This window comes from Petaurus breviceps, unplaced genomic scaffold, assembly GCF_028583685.1.
Source record: "Petaurus breviceps papuanus isolate PSGF00001 unplaced genomic scaffold, PetGlider_PUasm1.0 174, whole genome shotgun sequence".
Classification (NCBI taxonomy): domain Eukaryota; kingdom Metazoa; phylum Chordata; class Mammalia; order Diprotodontia; family Petauridae; genus Petaurus; species Petaurus breviceps.
Window position 1 is genome coordinate 11,914,622 of NW_027185761.1, and position 27,485 is coordinate 11,942,106.

Sequence of the window (27,485 nt, forward strand, 5' to 3'; positions counted from 1 at the left end):
GGAGGGAATGACATACACCCTAAATAGGGTATCTCACCCTATAGGAGAATAGGGGGGAAGGCGATGAGAGGGGGGATGATGGAAGAGAGGGCAGGCTGGGGGGAGGGCAGTTGGAAGCACACACTTTTGAAAACAGACAGGATCAAAGTAGAGAATAGAACAAGTGAGGGGGGTGGGATAGGATGGAGGGAAATATAGTCAGTCTTTCACGATATATCCACTATGGAAATGTTTTGCATAGCTATTACAGGTACAACCTATATTGAATTGTTTATCTTCCCAGTAAGGGTGGGTGATGAGGGAGGAAGGGAAAGAATCTGGAATTCAAAGTTTTAAAATCAAATGTTTAAAATATGTGTGTATATATATATATATATATATTTATATATACTATATATATTATTGTTATTTTACATGTAACTGGGAAATAAGATATACAGGCACTGGGGCACAGAGATCCACTTTCCTACTGGAAAGTCAGAGGGAGGATGAGGGAAGCAGATTGAGGGAGGGGATATTCAGTGGGATTGCTGTTTTGGGGTGATGGGTAGGGGAAAATGGGGAGAAAATTTGTAACTCAAAATCTTGTGGAAATGAATGATAAAATGAATGATATAAAGCAAAAAATAAAAGAGAGAGAGAAAAAAGATAAAAAGAAAAAGAAAAAGAAAAAAAACCAAATGGCTGATGAACGCCCACTTTCCATAATATGATATGAAGTTGGATGAGTAGCCCACTGAGTTACTCTAATAGTACTCTTATCTTGAATAGTTGTTTCATATGGACAATGTGGTAGGTCTAGAACTGAATAAAAGGAAGAATTAAACTTAGATTTTTTAAAAATTTCTTTTTTCTTTTTCTTTTTTTTTTTTTGGAGGGGAAAGGACAGGGCAATTGGGGTTAAGTGACTTGCCCAAGCTCACATGGCTAGTAAGTGTTAAGTGTCTGAGATGAATTTGAACTCAAGTCCAGATTCCAGGGCCAGTGCTCTATTCACTGCGCCACCTAGCCACCCCTAACCCTAGATTTTATATGGAAAATTATACAGTGCTTTCCTTCATCCCATGCTGTGCCCTAAATAGCAAGAAACCCACTTTTTAAAGCCTAAGTCTTCTTTTAGTCATGCTATATGGCTAAGAATCACAGAACACTTTACTCTCCAAAGAATCAAATTTGCAAATGATTCAAAGGGCAGCAAAGAGATTCATTCAGGGTAGGTGTAAATAATCTGTGATTTATTTATTTATTTATTTTAGCCAGAAATGATTAGCTCAGAAAAAAACAGAGTAAAAGATATCTTGAAGGAAATGTCTGTTTGGAAAAGCACATGGACTTGTGATGTAATGAGAGCCAGGAAAAAGAGATGGACAGCCTGAGTATTGCCTTGGTACCTAGGGAATGCAAAAATACCTAGAGAAAGACTAGCTGCTTAGGATAGATGCTTTTTGGAAGATTTATTGGAAGAAATGGACAAGGGTCACAAAGGATGTGAAAGAATAAATGGGTTTGGATCTGGATTATGGAACCTTTTAAGTATAAAAAAATTGTATAAAATAAATTTTATGATCATCATTTTAAATTTATTTTGCATTTTATGACTTGCAAAACTGGTTCAAGTTCATTATCTCATTTTATTCTTCTAACAGCTCTGTAGTGAGGTAGTGTAAGTACTGTTATCCACCTTTAATAGAGATCAAAGTTTAGGCTAAAGAAGTTAATGACAAAATAGTGCTTTCTTGTGCAAGCCTATTTCTTGTTCTTTTTTGTGTTTATTACAATGTTTGTGTTTGTTGATTAAGTGTAAAAAAAAAAGAAAGAAAATTTAACATTAAAAAAAAATGACTTGTCAGTGTCCAGTTCCCAAGCTGGGTCTATTGACACTCCAAGCCAGTACTTTTTTTCCTTTTTTTTTTTTTTTGGTAGGGGCAATTGGTGTTAAGTGACTTTCCCAAGGTCACATGGCTAGTAAGTGTTAAGTATCTGAGGCCGCATTTGAACTCATGTCCTCCTGACTCCAGGGTCAATGCTTTATTCACTGCACCACCTAGCTGCCCTAAAGCCAGGACTTTTTCATGTGTATATATGTAAAATAATCTGTAGACTTGAAACTGCATCCCCTAAATCGTGATATGTTTTTTTACTCTGCTGCCTTTTTTAATTCTTCCTATAAAACTATTGCATCATGAGTCTCTGAACCCCTAATTTTGGCATTTTTGTCTCTTTTTGGGCTGTCCTAGGTTTACTTCAAGGTTGGATCATCTCATATTTTCTCTTTCTCTCACCATGCATGCTTCATTTTTTTCTGGTCTTTTTCCTTTCTCTCTTCCACTTCTTTCCCCCTCCTCTTCTTCTGGGCTCCTATTACCTTTCATGTCATTTTCCTCCATTTTGTTTATCTTTCCCAGGCCTTGGGATTTGCAGCCAGATGGTCTGGAAATAGCCTTGACCTGGGAATTAGGGAATTTGATTTTGGTCTCAACTCTTTCATTAAATCATTTTGTGATTTTGGTTAAGTCGTGTCCTCTTTCTGAGTCCCACTTTCTTCCCCTGTAAAATGAAGGTATTAGATCAGATCAGAGATTTTTAAGATCTGTAGATAGATTTCTTGGGGTCCATAAATTTAGATAGGGAAAAATTAGTTATTTCCCTAATGTGTTTTACTTTATATTTTATTTTATATATTTAAGGACATTATTTTGAGAAGTAGTCCATAAGTTTTACCAATCTGTCCATGACCACTTGCAACAACAAAGTTTAAAGGAGGAAGCAAAGGGGATTAGATGATTTCTAAGGTTTTTCATTATTCTATGCTGCATGTTTACTTGATTTGGGGTGGTATTGTTCCCCTAACCCTCTCAAATACTTTCAGATCCACTGATTAATTAAAAACTGAAATTCCCCTCTAATAACCTCACTCATTATTTTATATGGTTTTTATTTCTTGAGAAATGAAAATTAAGGAGTAATATTTTAATTATCAACCTACCTTATACTTCAGTATGTAGGAGTTTGAGGACATTTTCTAAAGGGTTAGGGTCATTCCTTCTTTGTTGCACCTGAGTTATTTTTAACCTATGACAAAAGGTACACTAAGTTGTGCTATAAACTTAACTGAATAATTACCTTGATTTTATTAACATCATCAAGTAGATATGATTTAATAGGTATAAGTTTAGAATTATAAATATAATTGTTAATTTCTGCAACAATCTCTACCCTTAAAAAGTTTATTTCAACCAATTGTCAAACAACTAAAAAGCTGGTGGAAGTATGTACTTGATTCTGACAGAGTATTCCTGTGGGTCCAGAATTTTTGATCTTCTAAAATAATGGTTATATGACAGAACAGTCCATGGTCTTTTGCTCCTTCAAGGAATTTCATAGATTAATAGAGTACTAAGTGTTGATGGCAGAAATCAGTTTTTCCTGCTCTCTTCAGGCTTTGAGAGGACGATTAGAAGGTCCTTCAAGACCCAGGGCGGAACTGGGGCTATCACTGAGGAAAGAAAAAGGCAGAGGCAGGATGTTAAGAAGAGAAAAGATAATGCTTGTTGATCTTTATCATTTTTATCTCCCTATACTTCCCTTTCTCTCCTCTGATTTGCCACTCCTATAGTGTAAGGCCCTCATCATCTCATGCCTGTCCTCCTCCAGTCTATCCTCCATTCAGCTATCACAGTGATCTTCCCAAAGCACAGGTTTGACCATGTCATTCCTCTATTCAATAAACTTCAGTATTGCTCCCTAGTATTATCAAGATCAGTGATATCCTTGGTTTTTCTTTTAAAGCACTTAAAAATTGGAAATAGCCTCCTTACTTCCTACCCTCTCAATCTTTTTATGCCTTACTCCCCTTCATGAACTTTACAGTCTATTAACATTGACCTTTTTGCTATTTCTTTCCATCTCTTCACTCTGCTCATTTGCATTGGCTTCCCCATGTCTGGAATAATGTCTCTCCTCATCCTGCCTCCTGACTTCCCTGTCTGCTAAAGTCCCATCTTTTCCAAGAAGCCTATTTTCATCCTCCTTAATGCTAGCACCTTCTCTCTGAGATGACATGCATGTTCTCATGTACATATTTTGTTCGTACATAGTGGTTCACATGTTTCCCCCATTAAATGGTGAGTTCTTTGAAGACTTGAAAATTGAGACTCACAAATTTATAAGAAAAAAAGTCAGCCCCATTTGATAAATGGTCAAAGGATATGAATAAGCAGTTTTCAGTTGAAGAAATTAAAGTTTTCTGTAACCATGTTAAAAAAATGCTCAAAATCACTATTGATTAGAGAAATGTAAATGGAAACAACTCTGAGGTACCACCTCACACATATCAGATTAGCTAAAATGACAAAAAAGGAAAACAATGAAAGTTGGAGAAGATGTGGGGAAATTGGAACACTAAGGCATTGTTGGAGTTGTGAACTGATCTAACCACTCTGGAGAGCAATTTGGAACTTTGCCTAAAAGGCTATAAAAGTGTGCATACCCTTTGATTCAGCAATACCTCTACTAGGTCTGTATCCCAAAGATTGTAAAAAGTGGAAAAGGATCCACATGTTCAAAAATATTTCTAGTAGCTCTTTTTGTTGTGGCAAAGGATTCTAAATTGAGGCAATGCCCATCAACTGGGGAATGGCTGAACAGGTTGTGGTATATGAATGTAATGGAATACTATTGTGCTATAAGAAATGAGGAGCAGGTGGATTTCAGAAAAAAACATGGAAAGACTTACAAGCACTGATGCTGAGTGAAGTGAGCAGAACCAGGAGAACATTATACACAGTAACAGCAACATTGTGTGATGATCAACTATGATAGACTTAGCTCTTCTCAGCAATGCAGTGATCCAAGGCAATTCCAAATGATTCGTGATGGAAAATACTAACCACATCCAGAGAAAGTTCGGGGTCAATGCAGATGGAAGCAGACTATTTTCACTTTTGGGAGGTGTTTTTCCCTTTTGTTCTGTTTCTTTCATGACATGACTACTATGGAAATATGTTTGACATGATTGCACATGTATAACCTATATCAGATTGCTTGCTGTCTTGGGGAGAGGGGAGGGGAGGGAAGAAGGGAGAAAAATTTGGAATTCAAAATATTATAAAAATGAAAGTTGAAAACTATCTTTACATGTAAGTGGAAAAAATAAAATATTATTTACAAAAAAAGAAAAAAGCGAATCAAGTCTCAATTTTCTTTGTATCTCCAGTACTTACCACAGAGTCTGACATATAACAAGCACTTAATAAATGCTTGTTGACTTGACTTGCTAAAGTCTTGATGGCACTCCACTACTTCATTGACATCTTGCTATGAAGATCACAGTGGAATTACATTGTTTGAAGTTCTACAGATCTTTGGGCCTAGGCAAGGTCTAAAATGAATTAGGCCATGAACAGCGTGTACCAATAATAACAGTAATGGCTTATTTTAATAAAAATATTTATGTACTTATACATCTTGTTTTTATATCACCTACATTTGCCTGTGTGTCCCTCTCTCCATTCTCTTCCCAGAGAACCATCTCTTATAATAAAAAATTAAAAAGAGGACAAAAATAAACAGTTCAGAAAAACTAACCAATATATAAGAAAGGCTGATGTTATATTCAGCTTTCCATACTCACAGTCCCCCACCTCTTCAAAGAGGGGACAGGAAATAATAACTCATGTTTCTTTTTTAATCAGTTAACAAGTTGTGTTACACAGACACACATATGTTTATTTGTATCTATATGTGTATATGGAGGGGGCTACATTGATTATATCACCTACTTAAAAGTAATTAGAGAAGAATACTTTTTAACATTCAATTTTTATTTTTTTCTCAATTATATGTGAACAAAATTTTTCATCTTTCTTTTTTTAAGTTTTGAGTTCCAAATTCTCTCTCTCTCCCTCCCTTTCCCTTGAGAATGCAAACAATTTGATATAGATTATACATGTGCAGTCATGTAAAACATTTCCATATTAGTCATGTTGCAAAAGAAAACACAGATAAAAAAACCCCTAAAAAACAAAGCAACTCAAGAATAATAAGGTAAAAAAAAGTTATGCTTCAATCTGTATTTAGTTTTTTCTCTGGAGGTGAATAGTATTTTTCATCATAAATCCTTTGGAAATTTCTTGGATTATTTTATTGCTGAGAATAGTTAAGTTGTTCACAGTTGCTCATTGTACAGTGTTGCTGTTACTGTGTACAATGTTCTGTTTATTTCACTTTAATTTTTTCCCCTCAATTACATGTAAACATAGATCTTTAAAATTTTTTAAAAATTTTTGAGTTCCAAATTCTTTCTCCTTTCCTCCCCTTCCCTTCCTTGAAAAGGCATGTAATTTGATACATAGATTGTACATGGGTGGTCATGCAAATCATGACAAAAAGAAAATGCAGGACAAAAAAACCCAAGAATAATAAAGTAAAAAAAGAATGCTTCATTCTGCATTCAGACTCAATCATTTCCTTATCTGGAAGTGGATAGCATTTTTCTTTTGTTTTATTTACTTATATTTTTTAGGTTTCAGCATTCACATTTATAAGATTTTGAGTTTCAAAATTTTTCCCCTTCCTCTCCAACCCCTCCCCCAAGATGGCATGCAATCTGATATAGGCTATACATGTACAGTCAAAATAAACTTATTTCCACATTTCTCATGTTGTGAAAGAAGAATCTGAGCAAAGGGGAAAAACCACAAAAAAGAAAAGAAAAAGAGAGAAAGTATGCTTCCATCTGTATTCAGACTCTATAGTTCTTTCTCTGGATGTGGACAGCATTTTCCATCATGAGTCTTTTGGAATTGTCTTAGGTCATGGTATTGCTAAGAAGAGCTAAGTCTATCAAAGTTGGTCATCACACAATGTTACTATTACTGTGTACAATGGTCTCCTGGTTCCATTCTTTTCACTTTGCATCAATTTATCTTTCCAGGTTTTTCTGAAAACATCCTGCTCTTCATTTCTTTTTTTTAAAATTATTACTTTATTTCTTTACTTTTAGTTTAAAAGATTCAGTTCTATATTCCCTTGAGTTTCATTTTTTCCCCTTCCTCTCCTCCCCATGGCGGCATGCAATCAAATAAATATAGGATCTGCCAATACCTTCACATTAAACATTAGTCAGGTTGTAAAGAAAGATTATAACTGATGGAATGAAAAATGGGAAAGAGGAAACAAAACAAACAAGAAAAAGAGACCTGCTCTTCATTTCTTATAGCAGAAAAGTATTCCATCACAATCATATACCACAATTTGTTCAGTCATTCCCCAATTGATGGACATTGCCTCAATTTCCAATCCTTTGTCAGAACAAAAACAGCTGCTATAAATATTTTTTGTTCATAAAAGTCTTTCCCCCTTTTCTTTGATCTCTGTGGGGTACAGACCTAGTAGTGGATCAGTAGCTGGATCAAAGGGTATGCACAATTTTATAGCCCTTTGGACATAGTTCTAAATTATTCTCCAGAATGGTTAGATTAGTTCACAAATTCACCAACAGTGTGTGTCCCTATTTTTCCACATCCCTTGCAATATTTGTCATTTTTCTTTTCTGTCATCCTAGACAATCTGCTAGGTGCAAGGTGGTACTTCGAAGTTGTTTTAATTCACATTTCTCTAATAAATAGTGATTTAGTGTAATTTTTTCATATTATAGTTAGCTTTGTTTTCCTTTTCTGAAAACGATCTATTCATATTCTTTTTTTTTTGACAGTTGTCCATTTTTATTGCATATGCCAAATAGAAGGGTACTATGTACAGAGGAGATAGGGGAGGATCATTTTTTAGTCTCCTCCTCTTTGGACAAAGTCTTGATGATCTCCTCTTTCTTAGCCTGCAGATGCTCTTCCCAACGCTTTCGTGCTTCTTTAGTCTTAGACCTTCGAGCTTCAGCCTGGTCAGCCAAGACCTTCTTCCGGGCCTTGTCTGCCTTTAGTTTATGAATGTGCTCCATCAGGATTCATTTGTTCTTGAACACATTTCCCTTCACCTTCAAGTACAGGCTGTGGTACATGTGGCGGTCAGTCTTTTTGGATTCACAATATCTTCGAAGCAGACAGCGAAGAATCCTCATTCGCCTCATCCAGGTCACCTTCTCAGGCATACGAGCATTGGCAGTACCCTTTCTCTTACCAATACCCATGTGCCTGCCCTTCCTTCAAGCCAGAGTATTTTTTTGGCATCTGGCACGAGAGTGCACAGTAACGGGCTTCCGGATGATAAGCCCATCTTTAATCAGCTTCCGGATCTGCTGGCGGGAATTGGCATTGGCAATTTCATTGGTCTCATTGGGGTCAAGCCATACCTTCTTCTTTCTACATCAAAGGACACTAGAGGCAAGCCTCTTCTGAAGTCTGAGCATACTCATGGCTGCAGCAGCAGCGCGGAAAAGGAAAGGAGAGAGAACGTCACAAGCCCCTATTCATATTCTTTGACCGCTCATCAGTGGGGGAAGGACTCGTATTCTTATAAATTTGACTTAGTTCTCTATATGTTTGAGAAATGAGGCCTTTATCAGGAAAACTTGCTGTAAAATTTTCCCTCTAGTTTTCTGATAAGAATATTTTTTGATGAAATTAAACAAGAACAAGGCCCATGTACCTCTTTGAATAAATGAAAGCCATTTTATGATCAGACCATATCCTAAGGCAGAAGTTCCCAAACTTATTTCATCTAATGCACCCTTAAAAAAAAATTACTCAGTTCCTCCATGGAAATATTTCTTTAACCCTTTAATTTTTTTAAAAAAAATTTGTGTCATTTAAAAAATATAAAATGTTTTTAAATTATGTATCTTAAATTTAATAATTCATTATAAATTTGATTTTTTTCCTTCATTGAAATTTTGATGATGCAATATTACATCATGTAACCATATAGTATCATATTTTTAAAAAGTCATTACATACCTGCCCTTTGCATGCTGGACTTCCCAACAATGTGCCACACACTTGCCTGCCAACACTTGCTTGTTAAGACTTGTCAGCATACTTGACCACTGATCAGTTATAACTTGCATTTTGTGTGTTTATTTGCAAAATAATGTAATCACTATGACTTTAACTCTGTAACAAATGAAACATGTATGAATAATTTTTCAAAATTTTCTTCTCTTCTTTCCTTATGCCTCTACTGCCCCCTTATTTTTATTCAATGCCCCCAATTGCACCTGAAGCTACTACCATCCCTCTGGTTCCAGTGCCCCAAGGGGATGGTATCTCCCACTTTGAGAACTTATGCCCTAAGGAATAAAAAATTTATTTCAATTAACAAACATTTTTTTTTTACCTCACCGACTTCTCCATTCCTAGAAAACTCTTATAACAAAAATGCATACCGAAGCAAAACAAATTATCACACTGGCTACCTCCAAAAATGTATGTTTCCTTTTTGTTTATTACCTCTTGGTCAGGAAATGGGTAGCATTCTTCATCATCAATTCTCTGGAATTATAGTTGGTAATTTTGCTGATCAGTGTTCTTAAGTCTCAAAGTTGTCTTTACCATCTTGCTTTTATTGTATAAATTGCTCTCCTGGTTCTGCTCATTTCACTCTGTCTCAGCCTGTACAATGTACTCCCAGATTTCTCCCAGGTTTCTTCTTCATTTCTTTTTTTTGGAGGAGGGAAAGCAGGGCAATTGAGGTTAAGTGATTTGCCCAAGGTCACACGGCTAGTTTTTGTGTTAAGTGTCTGAGGCTGGATTTGAACTCAGGTCCTCCTGACTCCAGGGCAGGTGCTCTATTCACTGTGCCACCTAGCCACCCCTCTTCTTCATTTCTTACAGGACAATAGTATTGCATCACACTTTTATAACATAATTTGTTCAGCTATTCTCCAACTGATAGGGCATCCCTTTAGTTGCCAGTTCTTTGCTACAATAAAAAAAATACTATTATAAATATTTTTGCATATTTAGGAGCTTTCCTCTTGCTTGTTTCTCTTTGAGTGTGTAGGTCACTGAAGGTGATATTGCTGGGACAAAGGGTATGCACACTTCAGTATCTTTTGGGGTATGGTTCCAGATTGTGTTCCAGGTTGACTGAACTATTACAGCTCCACTAAATGCATTAATGTACCTGTTTTCCCATAATCCTTTCAACAATTGTTATTTTTTATATTTGTGAACTTTGCCAGTTTGATGGGTATGAGATGAATCTCACAGTTGCTTTAAATTGCATTTTACTAATTATTAGTTATTTGGAACATTTTTAAAAAATATTGGTATATATCTCCTGAATTACTTCCCTTGAGAATTGTCTGTTCATATCCTTAGACCATTTGTCAATTAGAAAATGCTTATTCTTATACATTTGAATCAATTTCTTATATATCTTGGAAATTGAGACCTTTTTCAGTGAAATTTGCTTCAAATCCCGCCCCCCCCCCCCAGTTTACTGTTTTCCCATTTAATCTTAGGTACATTGGATTGTTCATGCAAAGCTTTTTTTTAAATAAGCAATTGGGGTTAAGTAGCTTGCTCAAGGTTACATGGCCAGTTATTTTGTGTGGGTGCTAATATCTGAGGCCAGAACTGATCCTGGGTCTCCCGACTCCGGGCCCGGCGCTCTTACTCACTGAGCCACCTGGCCGCCCCCATTCAAAACTTTTAAATTTTATTTATCTTTAATTATCTCTTTCATGAGCCTTCAAGTTTTGTCATGAGCTCTTCCCCATCTATAGATTTGAAAGGTATTTTGTTGTTCTTGTTATTCCTCTAACTTATTTATGATGTAACTTTTTACTTGTAGGTCATTTCATTTGGAGTTTAGCTCAGTATCTGGTGTGAGGTGTTGATCTAAGCCTAATTTTCACCAGACTCTTATATAATTTTCCCAGTATTTTTTTGTTAAAGAGAGTCATTACTCCAGTTGTCAGGACCTTTGGGTTTATGAAACATGAGGTTACTGTGTTTGTTTGTTTCTGTAGATTTGTACCTAATTTGTTCTAATGATTAATCTTTCTATTTTTAAAGAAGTTATAAAATTTTTTTCTATGATACTCATTTATAGTATAGTTTGAGATTTGTTACTGATAGGCCTCCTGTCTTCCCACTTTTTTCCTTTGAGATCTATGACATTTTATTGCTCCAAATATGTTTCATTATCATTTTTTTCTAATTCTACAAAGTAATCTTTTAGCAGTTTGATTGGGATAGCACTGGATAAGTAAATTAATTTAGGTAATATTGTCATTTTTACTTATATTGGCTCTATCTACTGATGAACAACTAAAATTTCTCTACTTATCTAGGTTTGTCTTTATTTCTGTAAAGAATATTTCATAGCTATATTCATATATTTCATGTGTGTATCTTAAGAAATAGACTGCCAAGTATTTTAGACTATTGCTATTTTAAATGGAATTTTTCTTTCTATGTCTTCCTTATAGGTTCTGTTGATAGTGTACAGATATCCTGATAATTGATAAGGATTTATTTTATATCTTGCAGCTTTGCTGAAGTTATTATTTTCATTACATTTTAATTGAGTAGCATTCTCTAAGTTCTCATAATATCATCTGTAAAAAGTTATACTTTTGTCTCTTCTTTGCCTATGTTTATTCCCTAAATTTATTTTTCTTGTCTTATTACTGTAGCTAGCACTATATCAAATAGTCATCAATGGACATCATTATTTTACCCCTTGTATTATTAGAAAGGACTCTAGTTGGGGCGGCCAGGTAGCACAGCAAGTAAGAGCACCGGCTCCAGTGTTGAGAAGACCTGGAGATCGAATCCGGGGCTCAGACACTTAGCACCCACCCAGAAACACCTGGCCGTGTAACCTTGAGCAAGTTACTTAACCTCAATTGCTTAGGGGCGGCCAGGTGGCTCAGCAAGTAAGAGCACGGGCTCCAGTGTTGGGACGATCTGGAGATTGAATCCCGGGCTCAGACACTCAGCACCACACCCAGAAATAACTGACCGTGTAACCTTGAGCAAGTTACTTAACCCCGATTGCTTAAAAAAAAAAAAAAAAAAAGAAAGGACTCTAGTTTATCCCTATTTTATATAAAGCTAACTGTTGGTTTTAGATATACTATCAACATGTTAAGGAAAGATTCAGTTATTCCAATGTTTTCCAGTAACTTTTAAAATTATTTTTAAAAATTTTATTGATCTCTTTTATTTTTATGTCACCAAAATTTCTACTAATGTCCCTTCCCTCCCCATTTTAGAGAGCTATCCTATATATCAAATACATTTTTAAAAAATAGAAAAAGGAGAAAAAAAATCAGCCAAACAATCAATCAATAGATAGAAAATATATGTGATGCACCATTCCCATGGACTTCCCACCTCTGCAAAGAAAAGGGATGGAAGTGTCTTCTCATTTCTCTTCTTTGGCATCTTCCTTTCTTTTTGTAATTTTGCAACATTCTCTTTTGACTGTTTTGTATATGTTTATTCCTTTTATATCACTATAATTCTCGTGTATTATTTTCTTGACTGATTATTTCGATCTGCATTAAATTGTGTAAATCTTTCTCTGTACTAATCATATATATCACTTCTTATAGTACAATAGCATTCCATTACATTTATATAACCACAATTTGTTGAGCTCTTCTCCAGTCAGTGGGTATCTATTTTGTTTCCAATTCTTTGCTATTACAATAAGTGCTGTTATAAATATTTTGTTGTATATGAGGATTTTCTTCTTAAAAATAACCTCTTTGAGGTAGAAGCCTAGTATTGGAATCCCTGGATCAAAGTGTGAAGATGTTTTAGTTACTTCATTTTCTTAATTCCAAATTGCTTTCCAGAACAGTTGTACTGATTCACAACAACATCAACGATGTACCAATGTGGTTTATCTTCCCACAACCCCTCCCATACTGACTATTTCTATCTTTTGTAGTCTTTGCCAATTTGCGGTTTCTTAGTTGTTTTTTTTTTAAACATAGATGGGTATTGCATTTTGTCAAAAACTTTTTCTGTATCCATTGTTATAATAATATTTTCTTTGTTCTTGTTATTGATGTGCTTCAGTCAAACTGAGACCTGTTAAAGGCCTGTGCTTAAAAAGGCCAACGTCTCCCACTGCATGCAGGGCCATCTCCGATTCTTCTGATCTGTATCTTGCCACTGGATTCAGATAGCTCCAGAGGAGAAAATGAAGCTGGTGGCTTTGCACAGCCTCCCTCACTTAAATCCAATTCACAGGCATCACCTCTCCAATGGCATGATCTTCTTCAAGAGGATAAACAACAACAATATTGACATGGTTACATTAATTGTTCCTCTAATACTGAACCAATTCTGCATTTCTGGCATAAAACCCACGTGGGCATAGTGTTTAATTTGGTTATACATCATGGCCTTTTTCTTTTATCAAAAAATTCTGCATCAGTGTTTATGAGGCATTTTGGTTCCTAGTTTTCTTTTTGTTTTGAGCCTTCATGATTTATACATCAAGGCCCTATTTGTATCATAGAAAAAATCTGGTAGCATCCCCCCTCTTGCTAATTTTGCAAACAATTTGTATAATATTGAAATTGTTATTTGAATATTTGACAGAATTCACTTGTAAATTTGTCTGGTTCCCGGATTATTTTCCTTTGGTATTTTCATCTGTGGTTTATGAAATTTCCTTTCCTGAGATAGAATGATTTATATTCCCTATTATTTTGTCAATCTGAATATTTTATATTTTTGTAAATATTAATCCATTTCATTTAAGCTGTTATTTTTATTGTATATATTTGGACTAAAATAGGTTCTAACAATATTTTGTATTTCTTTTATTTAATCAGAATTGTCCATTATCTCTTTCATGAGCCTTTCAGTCTCTTATTTTGTCATGAACTCTTCATTAAAAATTTTTTCTGGTATTGCTAATTTAGTTTTCTTTTTTTTCTACCAAATTACTTAGCAGTTTGTCTATTTTTAAAAAAGCTTCCATTCTTATTTATTATTTCAAAAATTTTTAAATTTTAAATTTTATTATTTTTCTTTACAATTTTCAAGATTTTTATGTTGGCATTCAAATAGTTTTTTACATTAAAAAGTTTTCTAGGTTTTTTCTTGTTGCTGCATGTTCATTTCATGGATTTGTCTTTTTTTTTTGTTGATGAAAATGTTTAGCAATACAAGTTTTCCCTTAAACATTTTTATTTGTTGTATCATAATTGTTATGCTTAATGAAATTACCTATTATTTCTATAATTTGTTCTTTGATCCACAAATGATTTAGGATTAAGTTATTAAGTCTCCAAATGACTAATCATTTCTTTGATAGCCCTTCATTGAATTTTTTTTTATTTTGTAAAGGATGTGTTTAATATTTCTGCTCTTTTGCATTCATTTGTGATGTTTTTATGCCCTAAAGTATGTTCAGTTATTGCCAAGGTTATAACCTCCTCCTCCTCCTCCTCCAACTTTCCTTTTAAGATTGGAATTTTATGTTAGGGCCTTGCTCTGTACTCTTCTGCCAGGAGTGTTATGGTCTTATATGATCTTTTCCAACCTTATCTGGCATCCTATTGCTACATTCTCTGGGTATTTAGTGTTGTGTTCTTCAAGAATCTCAAGGTTGCTTGGGCTAGGAGCTGTAAAACCTTCCGGAGACCATATGTGATCTTAGCAAGGGCACAATCTGATCACTGCTCTGTAGAGCTTTCTAGCCTTCAGAACTGACTTTGAGTCAAGGCAATACAGCTGTTGATACAGCTCTTGGTGGGGAGCTCCAGGAAACTGTTGTTGGCCCTGGCACCACCAGGGCTGGAGCAAGCAAAACATTCCAGCACACTTTTGAGAGGCAAAGGGGAGGACTAAGAAGAAAAAGGAATTGAGGAGAGTGAGACTCCAGTCACCTTGGAGCAGAAGACTCAGGCTGAGGGAAGTCCCCCAAAAAGGCACTTTCCCTCCAACTTCCCCACCTGTGCTCTCTCTGTCTCTCTCTGTCTCTTTCTCCCCCCCACCCCTTCTCCTTATATTATACAATAAGATGAAGGGTATGGTTTCAGAGAAATCTAGGAAGACTTGAATGGACTGATGCCAAGTAAAGTGATTATAACCAAGAGAATAATTTTTATAATAGCAATAACATCCTTAAAGACAAACAATTTTGAAAGACTTAAGAATCCCAATCAACACAATAACCAATCACAATTCCAGAGGACCAGTGATAAAACGTGCTATTCACCTTCCGACTGAAAGGTGATGGCTTCAGAACATAGAATAAAATATGTATATTTTGAACATGGCCATTATGCAAATTTGTTTTGCTTGACTATGCAAATTGGTTATAATGATTTTTCTGCTTTTTCTTTCTTTTCAATGGTGGTGTGAGGGAGAAAAAGTACATTTTTTTTAGGTGGAAGAATATTAAATTAAAAAAGGAATAAACATAAAAAAAATAATACTCTAAAACCGAAGAGAGCCACATGGACCTTAGTGGTCATCATATCATCCCTAGATTAAAATGTGATTGTTATTGTAACAAGTTATTACAAATATACATATAGTATGCATACATACATATTAAAATGTGTATGGATATGTACATCCGAATAAAATATGGGAGCTAGACAGTGCAGTGGCTACAATGCTGGGCCTGGAATGAAGCGAAGTGAGTTCAAATTCAACCTCAGACACTTAATAATAGCTGTGTGATCTTGAGCAAGACAACTCAGTTTTCTTCAACTGCAAAATGAGCATAATAATAGCACCTACTTCAGGGGTTGTTGTGTATATCAAATGAGATAATATTTGCAAAGCATTTAGTATAGTACCTGGTACACAATAGGTGCTGTATAAATGCTAGCTAATATTGTTATTATACACACACACACACACACACACACATATATATATATATTAAAGTGTTCTGTGTGTATGTATAAACATATACTTCAAGGTTTATAAACACTTTCCCCACAACAAATCTGTGGGCTAGTCTCTTTATCCATTTATCCCCTTTCCTTGGAAGGTCGCCTTCCAATGACCTCTGCACCCTGAATTCCTTGGCTCTAATAGGTCCACTTTTGCCTTATCTTGCAGGGGTCTAGGCCCCCTGGACATTTTCAAGCTTGCTCCAGGCCATGCTATAAACTTACTAGCTACCTTTGTGGCTGTTCCTCCCCTTCCTACTTCCCTTGCTTTCTTGTATTTTTTTTTTTATCTCAAGCACTTAACTCAATGCCTGGTGCATAGTCATAATTATAATAGCTAACATTTTTTATAGCACTTTAAGTATTGTACCTATGCTATTTCATTTGATCTTCAAAACCTTATGAAGTAGGTGTTATTATTATCATCATTTTACAGATGAGGAAACTGAGGCTGAGGGAGTAAGTAACTAGCCTTTGGTCACACATCTAATAAGACTCTGAGGCAAGATCTGAACTCAGGTCTTCCTGGTTCTTTGACACAAACTTCAGTTGACTCCAAATCCGGCATTATTTCTACAATACAAAACAAAACAACACAACACAGTAGAGCACAGTATGATATATCACAACAAACCATTAACAAGCAGCTGCTAAAAGGTCTTGAGGAAGATTAAAAAGTAGATACATATCCTCAAGGAGTTTCCAGTTTAGTTAACTGCATACCCACCCACATGGCTAGGAATGCTCACTAGTGCCCTCTTAATCACTAAATCTATCAACTTTTTCTTAATCCTCATTTTTCTCGGACTCTTTGCAGTTGATGACACTGCCAGCCACTTTCTCCTGGATACTCTCTCCTTGCTAGGTTTTTATAATAGTGCTCTCTCCTGGTTCTCCTCCTACTTGCCCATTTATTCTAGGTTCAGCCACACTGGCCTACTTGTTCTGCACACACACAACTCTCCAGTTTCTGTCTCTTTGCCTTTGCATGTGCCTATAATGCTATTCCTCCTTTCCTCTATCTCTCTGAATCTCTAGTTTCCTTCAAGTCTCATAACAAATGCCTCTTTCTTCCAAAGGACTTTCCTCTAAGGCTATCTTGTATCTCTATTTGTATGGACCTTCTATACACCTTTATATATTTATATCTTTGTAGTGCCAATGCAATATTTACAGTGCCCACAATCACAATAAAGACTGTTACTATAAATATGGCATGACGTTGGATGGCAAAATATACCAAACTCTCCAGATAGAGGATAGAACTGAAGCATTTATTTGACAACAGAAAACTGAATCCCCAAACCAGTAAGCCAATTCCATCATAGTACCAAAAATATTCAGAAGCCATAATAACACAGAGAGTCACATCATCCTTCAGCCTTCCCACAAACCAATACAAGATCAATATCTACTCAGGAGTCTGACTCCTTGCCTGAGGTCCTCCTTTCTCCACCACCATCTCTGGCTCTGACCAGATTCCTGGGAGCTCTGCTTCCCTTCAGCAAACTCTCCTTACCCCAGGTTCCATGTGACTACGTTCAGCCTATTAGGGGGCAGAGTTTATCTTCACAGCAGGGGAGGTCTTCAAACTCCCTCCTAGGTCTATGAAGGGGCAGGGAAGATCTTCAAATTCCCATTCTCATTACAGTCTTCCCCTTAGATAACACAAGCTCCATTAGGACAGGGACTTTTTCTTTTTTTGGTGGGGGGTATCTTCAGAGCCTTGTACAGTGACTGGCACAAGTAGATATTTAGTAAATGTATATTGATTGATTGAGTGGACAAAATACAAATTCCTCTGCTTGGCATTTAAAAACTATCAATATCAGGTTTCAATTTATATTTTAGATTTCTTTTTATTTAAATTTGTTTTTTCTAAATTACATGTAAAAACAATTTTAACATTTTTTTTTGAAATTTTGATTACCAAATTCTCTTCCTCTCCTTCCCCTGCTTGAGAAGGCAAGCAATTTGATATAGATTATACATATTCAGTCATGCAAAACATATTTCCATATTAACCATATTACAAAGGGGCAGCTAAGTAGTGCAGTGGATAGAATGCTGGGCTTGGAATCAGGAAGACTAATCTTTTCTCAGTTCAAATCTTATCTCAGACACTTACTAGCTGTGTGACCTCAGTCAAGTCACTTAATCTTGTTTTTCTTTATGTCTTCATTTGTAAAATCATCTGGAGAAGGAAATGGCAAGCTACTCCAGTATCTTTGCCAAGAAGACTCCAAATGGGGTCACAAAGAGTTGAACATGACTCAACAACAACAACAAACAAAAAATGGGGAATGGCCAGGTGGTGCAGTGAATAGAGCACTGGCCCTGGAGTCAGAAGGACCTGAGTTCAAATTCAGCCTCAGACACTTAATACAAAAACTAGCCATGTGACCTTGGGCAAGTCACTTAACCCCAATTGCCCTACCTTCCCCTCTCAAAAAACATTTTTAAAAACCAAACAAAATTCTTAGACACACCAGGAACACCCCCACTCCCAAATCCCAAGAAAAATTAAGTTTAAAAAGTATGCTTCAATATGCATCCAGACTCTATCAGGTGAATAGTGTTTTTCATCATAATTTTTTTAGATTGTCTTAGATCATTGTATTGCTGAGAATAGCTAAGTCATTTACAATTTGATCATTGTACAATATTACTGTTACTGTGAACAAATGTTTTCCTGGTTCTGCACATTTCACTTTACAAAAGTTCATAACAATTATATACCACAACTTGTTTTGCCATTCCCCAGTTGATGGACAACCCCTCAATTTCCAATTCTTTGCCACCAAAAATAGCTGCTATAAATATATATATATATATATATATATATATATATATATTAATTATATAGGTTCTTTCCCTTTTTCTTTGATCTCTTTTGGATACAGACCTAGTAGTGGTATTGCTGGGACAAAGGGTATGCTCAGTTTAATAGCCCTCTGGGCATAGCTTTAAATTGTTCTCCAGAATGACTGGATCAGTTTGCAACTCCACCAACAATGCTTTTGTGCCCTGTTTTCCCACATCCCCTCCAATATTTGTCATTTTCCTTTTCAAAGTGTTATTAGCCAATCTGATAAGTGTGATATGGTAACTCAAATCCAACTTCTCTTTTTTAGCTAATCACACATTACTTCTCATGTACACTCTATTCTGGCTAAACTGGCCCACCAGGCCAGCGTACTGTATCCTGTCTTCATGCTTTTGTGCCTTCTATTCCCCATGCCTACTTTCCTCCTTATTTTGGATCTGTTAGAATTCTTAGTTTGGGGTTTAATTTGTTCTGTTTGGATTCAGTCAAAGAGCTGCACTTGAGGACTTGGCCACATGTGGCCTCGAGGCCACAGGTTCCCCACCCCTGCCTTAGTTCCTTTCAAAGCTTAACTCAATTATCACTCCTTTTTCCTGATTACCCCAATTATTAATGTTTTTCCTTCTCAAATTACTTTGTATTTATTTTTATATCTTTTGTATAGCCTCACTTGTGTTCCCTTTCCCTCCAATAGAATGTAAGATGCCTGAAGGCAGGGAATATTTTGCTTTTGTCTTTATAATACTAGAAACATTTCTACTATTAGGCAGTCAGTAAACATACTTAATAAATACTTATGGAGTTTAATGTAATCAAAAGTCTTCCCCCTTAAACTTCAAGTCCTGAGCAAAGGTTTCCTGCCCTGTAAACACTGATTCCTAATCCAGGCTTTGTTGCTTAATCACTGCTATTCCCAGAGAAGTTCCTATACTGGGGCCCCAGCAGTGGTTTTCCCCCTAGACAATGAGTAATATAGATTTTATTAGAAGTGACATTTTAGGGAGCCAAAGAAAAGTTCCTCTCTCCTCAGTCTTAGAAAAAATGAGAATCATGGCTCTGACTTTACCAAAGTTAAGCTGGTAATTCTCTGGGGTTGGTGAAAGTGTTAGATAAGGATCGAAGGATCATAGAATTGAGAGAGTATCTAGTCCAGGGGTGATGAACTTGTGGCTCCGAGGCCACATGTGACCTTCTATAGTCCCATAGGCTTCCCATTTTATAGATGAGGAAACTGAGGCAGAGAAGCTGAGTGCCTTGCCTAAGGTCATCCAAGTGGAGTGAGTTTCTGAGGCCAAGAGCTCTATTCATTGCAGGTCCTCAGGTATGACTTTGACTGAATTCAAACTGCCCAGAACAAATCCTTTTTAATAAAAGGATTTATTCTGTAAAACAGACTCAGTCAAAAGCCAAGAACCTAGAAGAACACATGGGGCCTCCAGGCCACAGCTTCCCCACCCCAGATTCTAGTTGAGTTCCCTGTTGTTGCAAAACTTGAGGCCTAGGGACGGTGGCACAGTGAATAGAGAGCACCGGCCCTGGAGTCAGGAGGACCTGAGTTCGAATGTGGACTCAGACACTTAACACTTACTAGCCTGGGACCTTGGGAGGTCACTTAACCCCAATTGCCCAGCCTTCCCCCTCCAAAAAGCAAAAACAAAAACAAACAAAACAAAAAAATCCAAACAAAACCTAAGGTCCAGGGAGGCCAAATGATTTGCCAGTGGTGGCTAGGTGATGCAATGAATAGAGCCCTTGGCCTTGGAGCCAGGAAATTCTGAATTCAAATCCAGCCTCAGAGACTTGTATGACCTTAGGCAAGGCACTCAGTTTCCTCATCTGTGAAATGGCAATAATAATAATATTTTCTTCCCAGGTTGTTATGAAGATAGAAAATATTTGAAAACTTCAGGTGCTGTTATTATTAAAATCACAAGTACACTAAGAGATTCAAACCTGGATTTCCTGTGTCCAAATTTTACACTATCTCCCTATTTACCTCTTTGCACTTCAAGCATGGAATATTTATCCTTGTCCATCTGCCCTACTCTCTTCATAGTCCAACCAGCATTCAGTTCTTCAGCATATTTCTCCTGTTAGGCCTTCCTTTTGATAAGATTGGGATTTGGAAGCAACCAGAGAAGTGCTTCAGAGAACCATTCAAATTGGTTTGTTGTAAGAGTAAATTGCTGCCCATGTTTCTTCATTCCTCCAGAGAGTATCCCAACCTGAGGACTGCTGAGCACAGATCAGCTTTCACTGAACTTGACAGCCACTAGTCCTGAGTGGGGAGAGAGTGCTGGGCCTGGAGTTAGGAACACTCATCTTCCTAAGTTCTGAAATCATTTAACCCTGTTTGCCTCAGTTTCCTCATCTGTAAAAATGAGCTGGATAAGAAATAGCAAACCACTCCAGTATTTCTCCCGAGAAAACCCCAAATGGGATCAAGAAGAGACAGGTATGTCTGAAAATGACCCAGTAGGAAGATCAAGTTCTCCACTGATGGATGGCTCTGTGAGCTACTTACAGGCCTAGGACTGAAACCCTCCTGAGTCCTCTTTCCACATGCTTGCCACTGTTAGCATCCTAATGTAGGCAAATGTGTTGTGAAAAGGTGGCTAAATTTGGAGTTGGGGACCTGTGTTCAAATACTAAGTTTGACACTTATCAATTTTGTGACCTCAGGCAAATGACTTCCTTTCTCTAGACTTCAGCTGAGGGTTTCACAGTTAATGGTCTTCCACCTTCCACATTCCAAGCTGTGATTCACTAATCTTCCAAAGGAAAATAAGCAACACCAAGATTTCCAAACAGAGAGTCAGAGTTACAGAATTAGAGCAGGAAGGAATTGTAGACATCATTTATTCTTGCCCACTTCCCACTTTACAGGGGAGAAAACTGAGGCTCAGAAAAGAGAAGCAATTTGCTCAAGGTCAATGGTTTAGGAAGCAGCAGTTCTTCATTTGGAACCTAGGTTTTTCTGTGCCCCCAGAGTCAGCACTACACTGCTAAACCCCACCCACAGCCTCCATCAACAACCAAACTAGCTGAAACAAAGTTGCCTTCAGATTACTTCTTTTCTCTAGCCTTTATTCACATGTTGACTTTAGCTTGTATTTTTTTTTTTAATCTTCCAACCTCTGGTGGGAAGGGAATTTGGTGTAGTGGGAACATTTCTGGACTTGGAAATCAGAAGCTCGGGGCTTACTTACTGTCTCACCTTGGACAAGTCACTGCATTCATTTTGCATCACTCTGAACCTCTACTTTCTTATCTGTGAAATGGGAGAGAGATCAAAAGATCTGTTGTGACAATCAAGTGAGATACTGTGAAAGCAAAAATAAATTACTATTATTATTGTTGGAAGTAGTAGTACTTACAGAAAGAAGTGTGATCTAAGCTAATGGGCTGAAAACTGAATAGGATTATAAAGGAATTTAGAGGCCTTCTAAGGTTCAAACCCTCCCACCCCCAATTTTACTGATGAGGAAATTGAGGCTCAGGGAACTTAAATGACCTTCCCAGGGTTACCTAGTTAGTAAATATCCAAGGCAGATCTTTCTGGCTCTACTCTATCCACCTTCACTTAATAGGTTCATGTATTTAGAGCTGGCAGGGACCTTAGAGATTACAATCTCATTTTTCAGATGAGGAAACTGAGGTTCAAATGGTGGTAAGATTTACTCAAAGTCACAAAGGCAAAAAAGTAGTGGAGGTAGGATTCCAACGCCAGGTATTCCAACTTGAAACGTTCAGATCTTTCCAAGTGGAACCAACCTCAGATTACAGAGAATCTGTTATTTTATTTATATTTTAAAAATACATTTTATTGATTTATCTTTTTAAAACATCACCTACATTTCCCAATGTATTCCTTCCTCACTTCTTCCCAAAGAGTCATTTTACAATAAGGAAAAAGAGAAAAAAATTGTTCAGCAAAAAAATAACTAATATACAGAAAAGGTATCTGCAGTATTCCCCACCTATAGTCTCCCACCTCTGCAAATAAAAGAGAAAAGTGCCATTAGAGAATCCTTTTAAGAGGGAGGTACTAGGATGCAGAAAGATGCAATTAGGTTATAGTGGCCTTTGAGGTTTTTATTTATTGTTCCCTATTTATTTATTGTATTTAATCCTGAGGTTCAGGGTTGATAACTGCTTGTCTGAAGCTCTTCTGGTCCAACTCTTCTTAGGCATGCTGAATTGAAAAGAATAATGTTTGTTGAATTGAATAGATAATGAGTTTCCCTAAGGAAGGGATCAGGTCTTTAGGTATGTACCATGCCCATATTAGGTACTCATTCAAGGGTTTGGGATAAATTGACCATCATCACAGCAAATAAGGCCTGCTAAACAGGAGACATAGAATTAGGTTTTCTCTGGTGATACAATGATAAAAACGAATATGATCCCTCCTCTGAGGGATGCTGTATTCTAGGCTTGCCCAGATAAGTACATAAAAGGTAATTAGCCAAGGGAGGGAATTCTCTGGAAGGAGGGCGAAGGGAAATCAAGGAAGGCTTGGTAGAGGAAGTGGCATGTGATTTGAGCCTGGAAGCAGGGTTCTGAGAAGTGAGGAGGGTCCTAGGCAGATAGAGACTGATTTCGGAGTGGACCCCAGCTTATAGACCTGTGGACTGTTAAAGACTTAGGCAGGGCCTTTGAGGTGATATAGTCCAACCTCTTCATTTGTGAAAGAGAAAATTGAAGCCCAGGGTAGTTCAGTGACTTCTTCATCACACAATTGGTAAGTGATGGAATCGGGTGGATCTGGGTCGTTCCATTCGGTATTTATTTTGCTACGTTCTGATTTATGTATGTTGTCTTCTGTTAATCTGTGAGCTTCTCGAGGGCAGAGACTCTTCTGCTTATGCTTTGTATCCCCAGCGTCTAGCACGGTGCCTGGCACAGAGCAAGTATTTAATAGATGCTTGCTGATCCATTGAAATACAGGAGAGAGTCTGGTCTTGTGCAGTTGAGATGCCAGTGGCATCCAGGATCATGCTGTCTGGGGCACATGTGTACAGGCTGTGCCCGGGCACTCCTTCCAGGTCCTTAAGAATAGCCTTTTCTCATCCCCATCTATTAGGTTGGGGCCTCTGTTTTGTTGGGGTTTGTCGGGAATAGGAAGTAGAGTTGGAAGGAAAGAAAGTTTTACTAGAATCTAAAAGGAAAAAAAAAATCTCTGCTAGGGGAGGAGGTGGGGAGGTGATGGGGGGGAGTGGAGAGGGAGAAGGCCAGGCTATGGGTGAAGGGGAGGAATTTTCCTAACTCTGCCCACTCTCTGCTGCCTAGTAGGAAAGCCAGACTATTAAAAAAAGAAAAGTTGGGATAAAGTACTTTTCTGTCTTTCGAAGAACGGGCTTTCTTCCTTCGGTTCGGGGGTCTGTCTCTCTCCTCTCCCGCGTTACTCTGGGGCTGCTGCCCGCCTAGATTTCTTAGCTTCCCGCCACTCACTCGCTCCCTCCCTTCTTCCCTCTTTTCCTCTCTCTCCCTTTCTCTCTCCCTCCCCCACCCCCCTTTTGGTAGGGAGAGGAGCAGCTCCAGTTCCGAAAACAGAGAGGTGGGAGAGGAGAGCTGGCAGATACAGCCAGAGATAGCCAAAAGCAGCCTGGGCCCCGCGGGACCTGACCCTTGACTGGCCCTCCCGAGGGGTTTGCGTGGGGCTGTGGAAGGGGTCGCCCCATGGGAGTTTCCATCTGCCTCCCCCCCCTCCAGGACCGGCGCGTCCAGCCTCTACAGAGGAAACGCTACAATGTTGCAAGCTGACGTAAGGAACTGAGCCGCGGCGGCCGAAGGGGGCTCCCTTCGGTGGGGTTGGGAGGCGAAGGCTCCAGGCTCCGCTCCTTCCGTTCCTCGCTCCTCCGCCCGCCCGCCACCTCACTCTCGGCGTGACAGCAGCGCTCCGCGGAACCCGAGCGGACGGACCGCAGGCGCCGGCCCTGCACCGCGCCGCGCCGCGTCGCCTGGGCCCCTGTCTGCACCCTCAGCCCCGGCACCCCGGCCGGGAAAACTTTGCAGCCCAGCCACCCACCTCTGCCCGCGCGCTGCAGATCCATTTTTCCTTTTGTGTACCCACACGCCGCCAGCCCTCCTGCAGCCCGGACCCCACGCTCCCCCCCACCCCCACCCCCCCTGGTGCCCGCGCGGGCTCGGGGGGAGGGCTCCGGCCGCGGCAATTTGACAAAATCTGGGCATGGACTCCTCGCGGAAGCCGCCGCACAGATCGATTCCCTCGGAACCTCCTCGCATTGTATAGACACAGCCCCCTCCGCTGCCGCCGGGGGCTGGCGTGTGCACGGGAGGGGGGAGCCTGTTTGTGGATTTTTTCCCTTTGCCCTCCCCCCTTTCAGAGGCGAAGAGGAGGAGTAGGAGGAGAAGGAGGAGTAGGAGGAGAAGAAGAAGGAGGAGGAGAAGGAGGAGGAGGAGAAGCAGCGGCGGCGGCGGCGGCAGGAGCAGCCGGCCTGACCGGCGGCAGCGGCGGCTGCAGCAGCGGGGGCAGCCCCGGCCCCGGCCCCGGCCCCTGGCCCGCCGCTGCCTGGACACTGGGGCTGTGGTTTTTGCCAACGAGAGCCGGCGCGGGAGGTGGAGGAGAAGAAGGAGGTGGAGGAGAAGAAGCAGGAGGAGGAGGAGAAGAAGGAGGACTAGCGGCGGCGGCTGTCGGAGGAGCGAGGAGCGGCGGCGGCGGCGGCGGCTGCAGGAACAGCGGCAGCTAACATGGCGACGGTGCCTGTCTATTGCATCTGCCGGCTGCCCTACGACGTTACCCGCTTCATGATCGAGTGCGACGCCTGTAAGGACTGGTTCCACGGCAGGTAAGCGCGCCCAGCCAGGTCGGGCCTCGGGGAGGCTAGGGACAGCGGGCCGAGGCTGCGGGGTCGGCGCGGGCGCAGGGGCTCGGGGCGCGCGGCTAGGGGCGCCCACCCTCCTCCTCCTCCCCGCCTGAAGGCTCTCCTCGCCTCCCCTTGCCTAGCCTTCCCTCGGCTCCGCTTCCCCGAGCCCCGGCGGGGGATGACGGATTTTCCAGCTTACATGTATTGTCTGTCCCTGGGCTGTCTCCCTTCCCTCCCCGCTCCCGTAGCCTCGGATCCCGCCCGAGCCCGAGCCCGGGCCCCCTGCTCCCGCCGCCCCCGTGCCCAGGATAAAAATAAATAAATCCAGAATTCGCCTGGTGTGGCGCTCGCTCCGGAGCAGTGTTTTCCCCCTTTCCTCCGTGGCCGCCACAGGCCCTTCCTTCCCGGGGAGAGAGGAGGAGTTAGTCGCCAGGCTGTCCCCAGTCTCCGGCCTCGGGCCCCTGCTCCTGGGCTAGTGCATTTTTGGCGGCGGGGAGGACCAGAGGGTCGGCGGCAGTTCCTGCCTACGCTGGGGGCCCCGGGCGGGGCTCCCCTTTGTGCCAGGGCCGGGGGGTGAGGGTGGCTGTGAGGCTAGCTGTCCTCGGCCCTGCCCGCCCGCCTCGCTCCTGGCGAGCCACCCTGGCCGGGAGACAGCTGCCGGGCTGGCTCCCGGGAGAGAGATAGAGGGAGGGCAGGCCGCGCACAAAGCCTGGGGGGGCAGCGGTAGCGTCCGTGGTGGCGGAAACAGTGCGGCTGCCCTGCTCCGTGCTGGGCACTGAGGTCCAGTTCGGCCCGGTTCGGCCCGCTGCTCCCCGGCCACCGAGCGGCTCGCCTGCCAGAGCACAGCCGGGTCGCCGCTTTGGACTGCAGGAAAAGGCTCCTGGGAGGACCCTGCTCGCCGGACGCCCCGCGGGGAAAGTTCGGGGGGTTTGCTGGGCCTGGGACTCCGCGCCTCTTCTTCCTCCTGCCCCCAACCCAGGTTTGGGGCTAGCCTGATCCTCGTGCAACTGACAGCTAGGGATGGGGATTGCCCCCTGGAGGCCTGGGCCAGGGGCAGGGAGGTAGCTGGGGCTAGGAAGGTGGCAAGGAGGGAGGCCCAGGGCCTGAGCTTCCTTCCCGCTTTCCCTCCCGTCTCCTCCCCCTATGAAGTTGCCTTAACTTTCCCCGCGCGGGACAGTGATCACACCAAGACTGGGGCCCCAACCGGGCTAGGGGTCTGGGAGAGGCGGGAGCCAAGTCCGGCCCAGGGCAGAGTCCCTGGGGAGGACAGAGTGGCGGGCTCCAAGCGCTGGCGAGGATAGGGCGGGGAGAGGAGGGAGGGAGGGAGGAAAGGTGGGGGAGGGACAGACAGGGGGAAGACCCATGTGTGGAGTGGAGAGGAGAGGGTCGAGCAGGGCTTAAAGTGGGAGCCCATGTAGTGTGCCCCTGCTGGGAATGAGCCGCGTTCTCCGCCGCCCTCCTCCCTCCTCCTTCCACCCTTCTACCGCACCATTCGGGCCCACTCTACTCACGACAGAAAGAATCAACACACAAACCCTTTCCCCCACCTCTCTCTTCGCTTTCCTTAATGGAGGCGAGGCAGTCGAGTGAACCCCTATCTGTGTCTGTGTTTGCCCAGGGCTACGATTTCCTTAGGTTTTGAGGGGAATGTTGCAGATGGGGAGGGGGGGTTGGGGTTGATCGGGGACTTGCCGGGTGCTGGAGGCTAAGCAGGCTTCTTTCGGTTTGTAAGGTTGTGTTGTCATTCGAGTTACTTCCCCCACCCTGCTGCTCTGGCAGGGAAGGAGTGGTGCTTTGGTTTGAAGTTGCCTTTAGGCTTTTTAGGTTGGTATGAAGGTGTAAGGAGGGCTCCCTCGGCTTCTGTCTTGAGAATTTGGCAAGCTTAGTAACCAGCCTAACCCAGGTCTAGCCTGGCCATGCAGGTGTGCCATTTCTCACCCTACCTGCTTGGGCCCCTCCACTTTGTGCCCCCTTTGCCAAATCCTGGCCTCCT

At 40.6% G+C, this 27,485-nt stretch overlaps 1 protein-coding gene, 2 long non-coding RNA genes and 1 pseudogene across 10 annotated transcripts in view; 2 read left to right on the forward strand and 2 right to left on the reverse strand.

The window, feature by feature from the left end:
- The window catches only part of LOC138157957 (uncharacterized), a 46,005-nt gene extending 29,519 nt beyond the window's left edge, over positions 1-16,486 (forward strand). Inside the window, exon 3 of the long non-coding RNA XR_011167521.1 lies at positions 12,993-16,486. This is a non-coding gene — a long non-coding RNA (uncharacterized lncRNA). The remainder of the gene's footprint in view (positions 1-12,992) is intronic.
- LOC138157956 (uncharacterized) lies at positions 585-27,485 on the reverse strand. 6 transcript variants are annotated; one of them, XR_011167515.1, is made up of 5 exons: positions 27,040-27,158; positions 21,880-21,985; positions 8,910-9,065; positions 2,987-3,496; positions 585-2,547 (listed from the first exon to the last, which is right to left on the reverse strand). It is a non-coding gene; the product is annotated as an uncharacterized lncRNA (long non-coding RNA). The 6 variants fall into 6 exon arrangements; XR_011167518.1 differs by lacking the exons at positions 585-2,547; positions 27,040-27,158 and adding an exon at positions 27,185-27,485 and having other exon boundaries at positions 3,108-3,496; positions 21,880-21,933; XR_011167516.1 differs by lacking the exon at positions 585-2,547 and having other exon boundaries at positions 3,108-3,496; positions 21,880-21,933.
- Positions 7,697-8,407, reverse strand: LOC138157955 (large ribosomal subunit protein eL19-like; annotated as a pseudogene).
- PHF2 (PHD finger protein 2) overlaps positions 25,112-27,485 on the forward strand; it is a 211,120-nt gene continuing 208,746 nt past the window's right edge. For 2 of the 3 annotated variants that reach the window (XM_069083754.1, XM_069083755.1), the window contains exon 1: positions 25,112-25,474. In XM_069083754.1, coding sequence (XP_068939855.1) covers positions 25,377-25,474 — 98 coding nt within the window. In that variant the 5' untranslated portion in view covers positions 25,112-25,376. Of the gene's footprint in view, positions 25,475-26,448; positions 26,472-27,485 lie in introns of those variants that run through there. The other variant, XM_069083756.1, reaches the window with a different exon arrangement.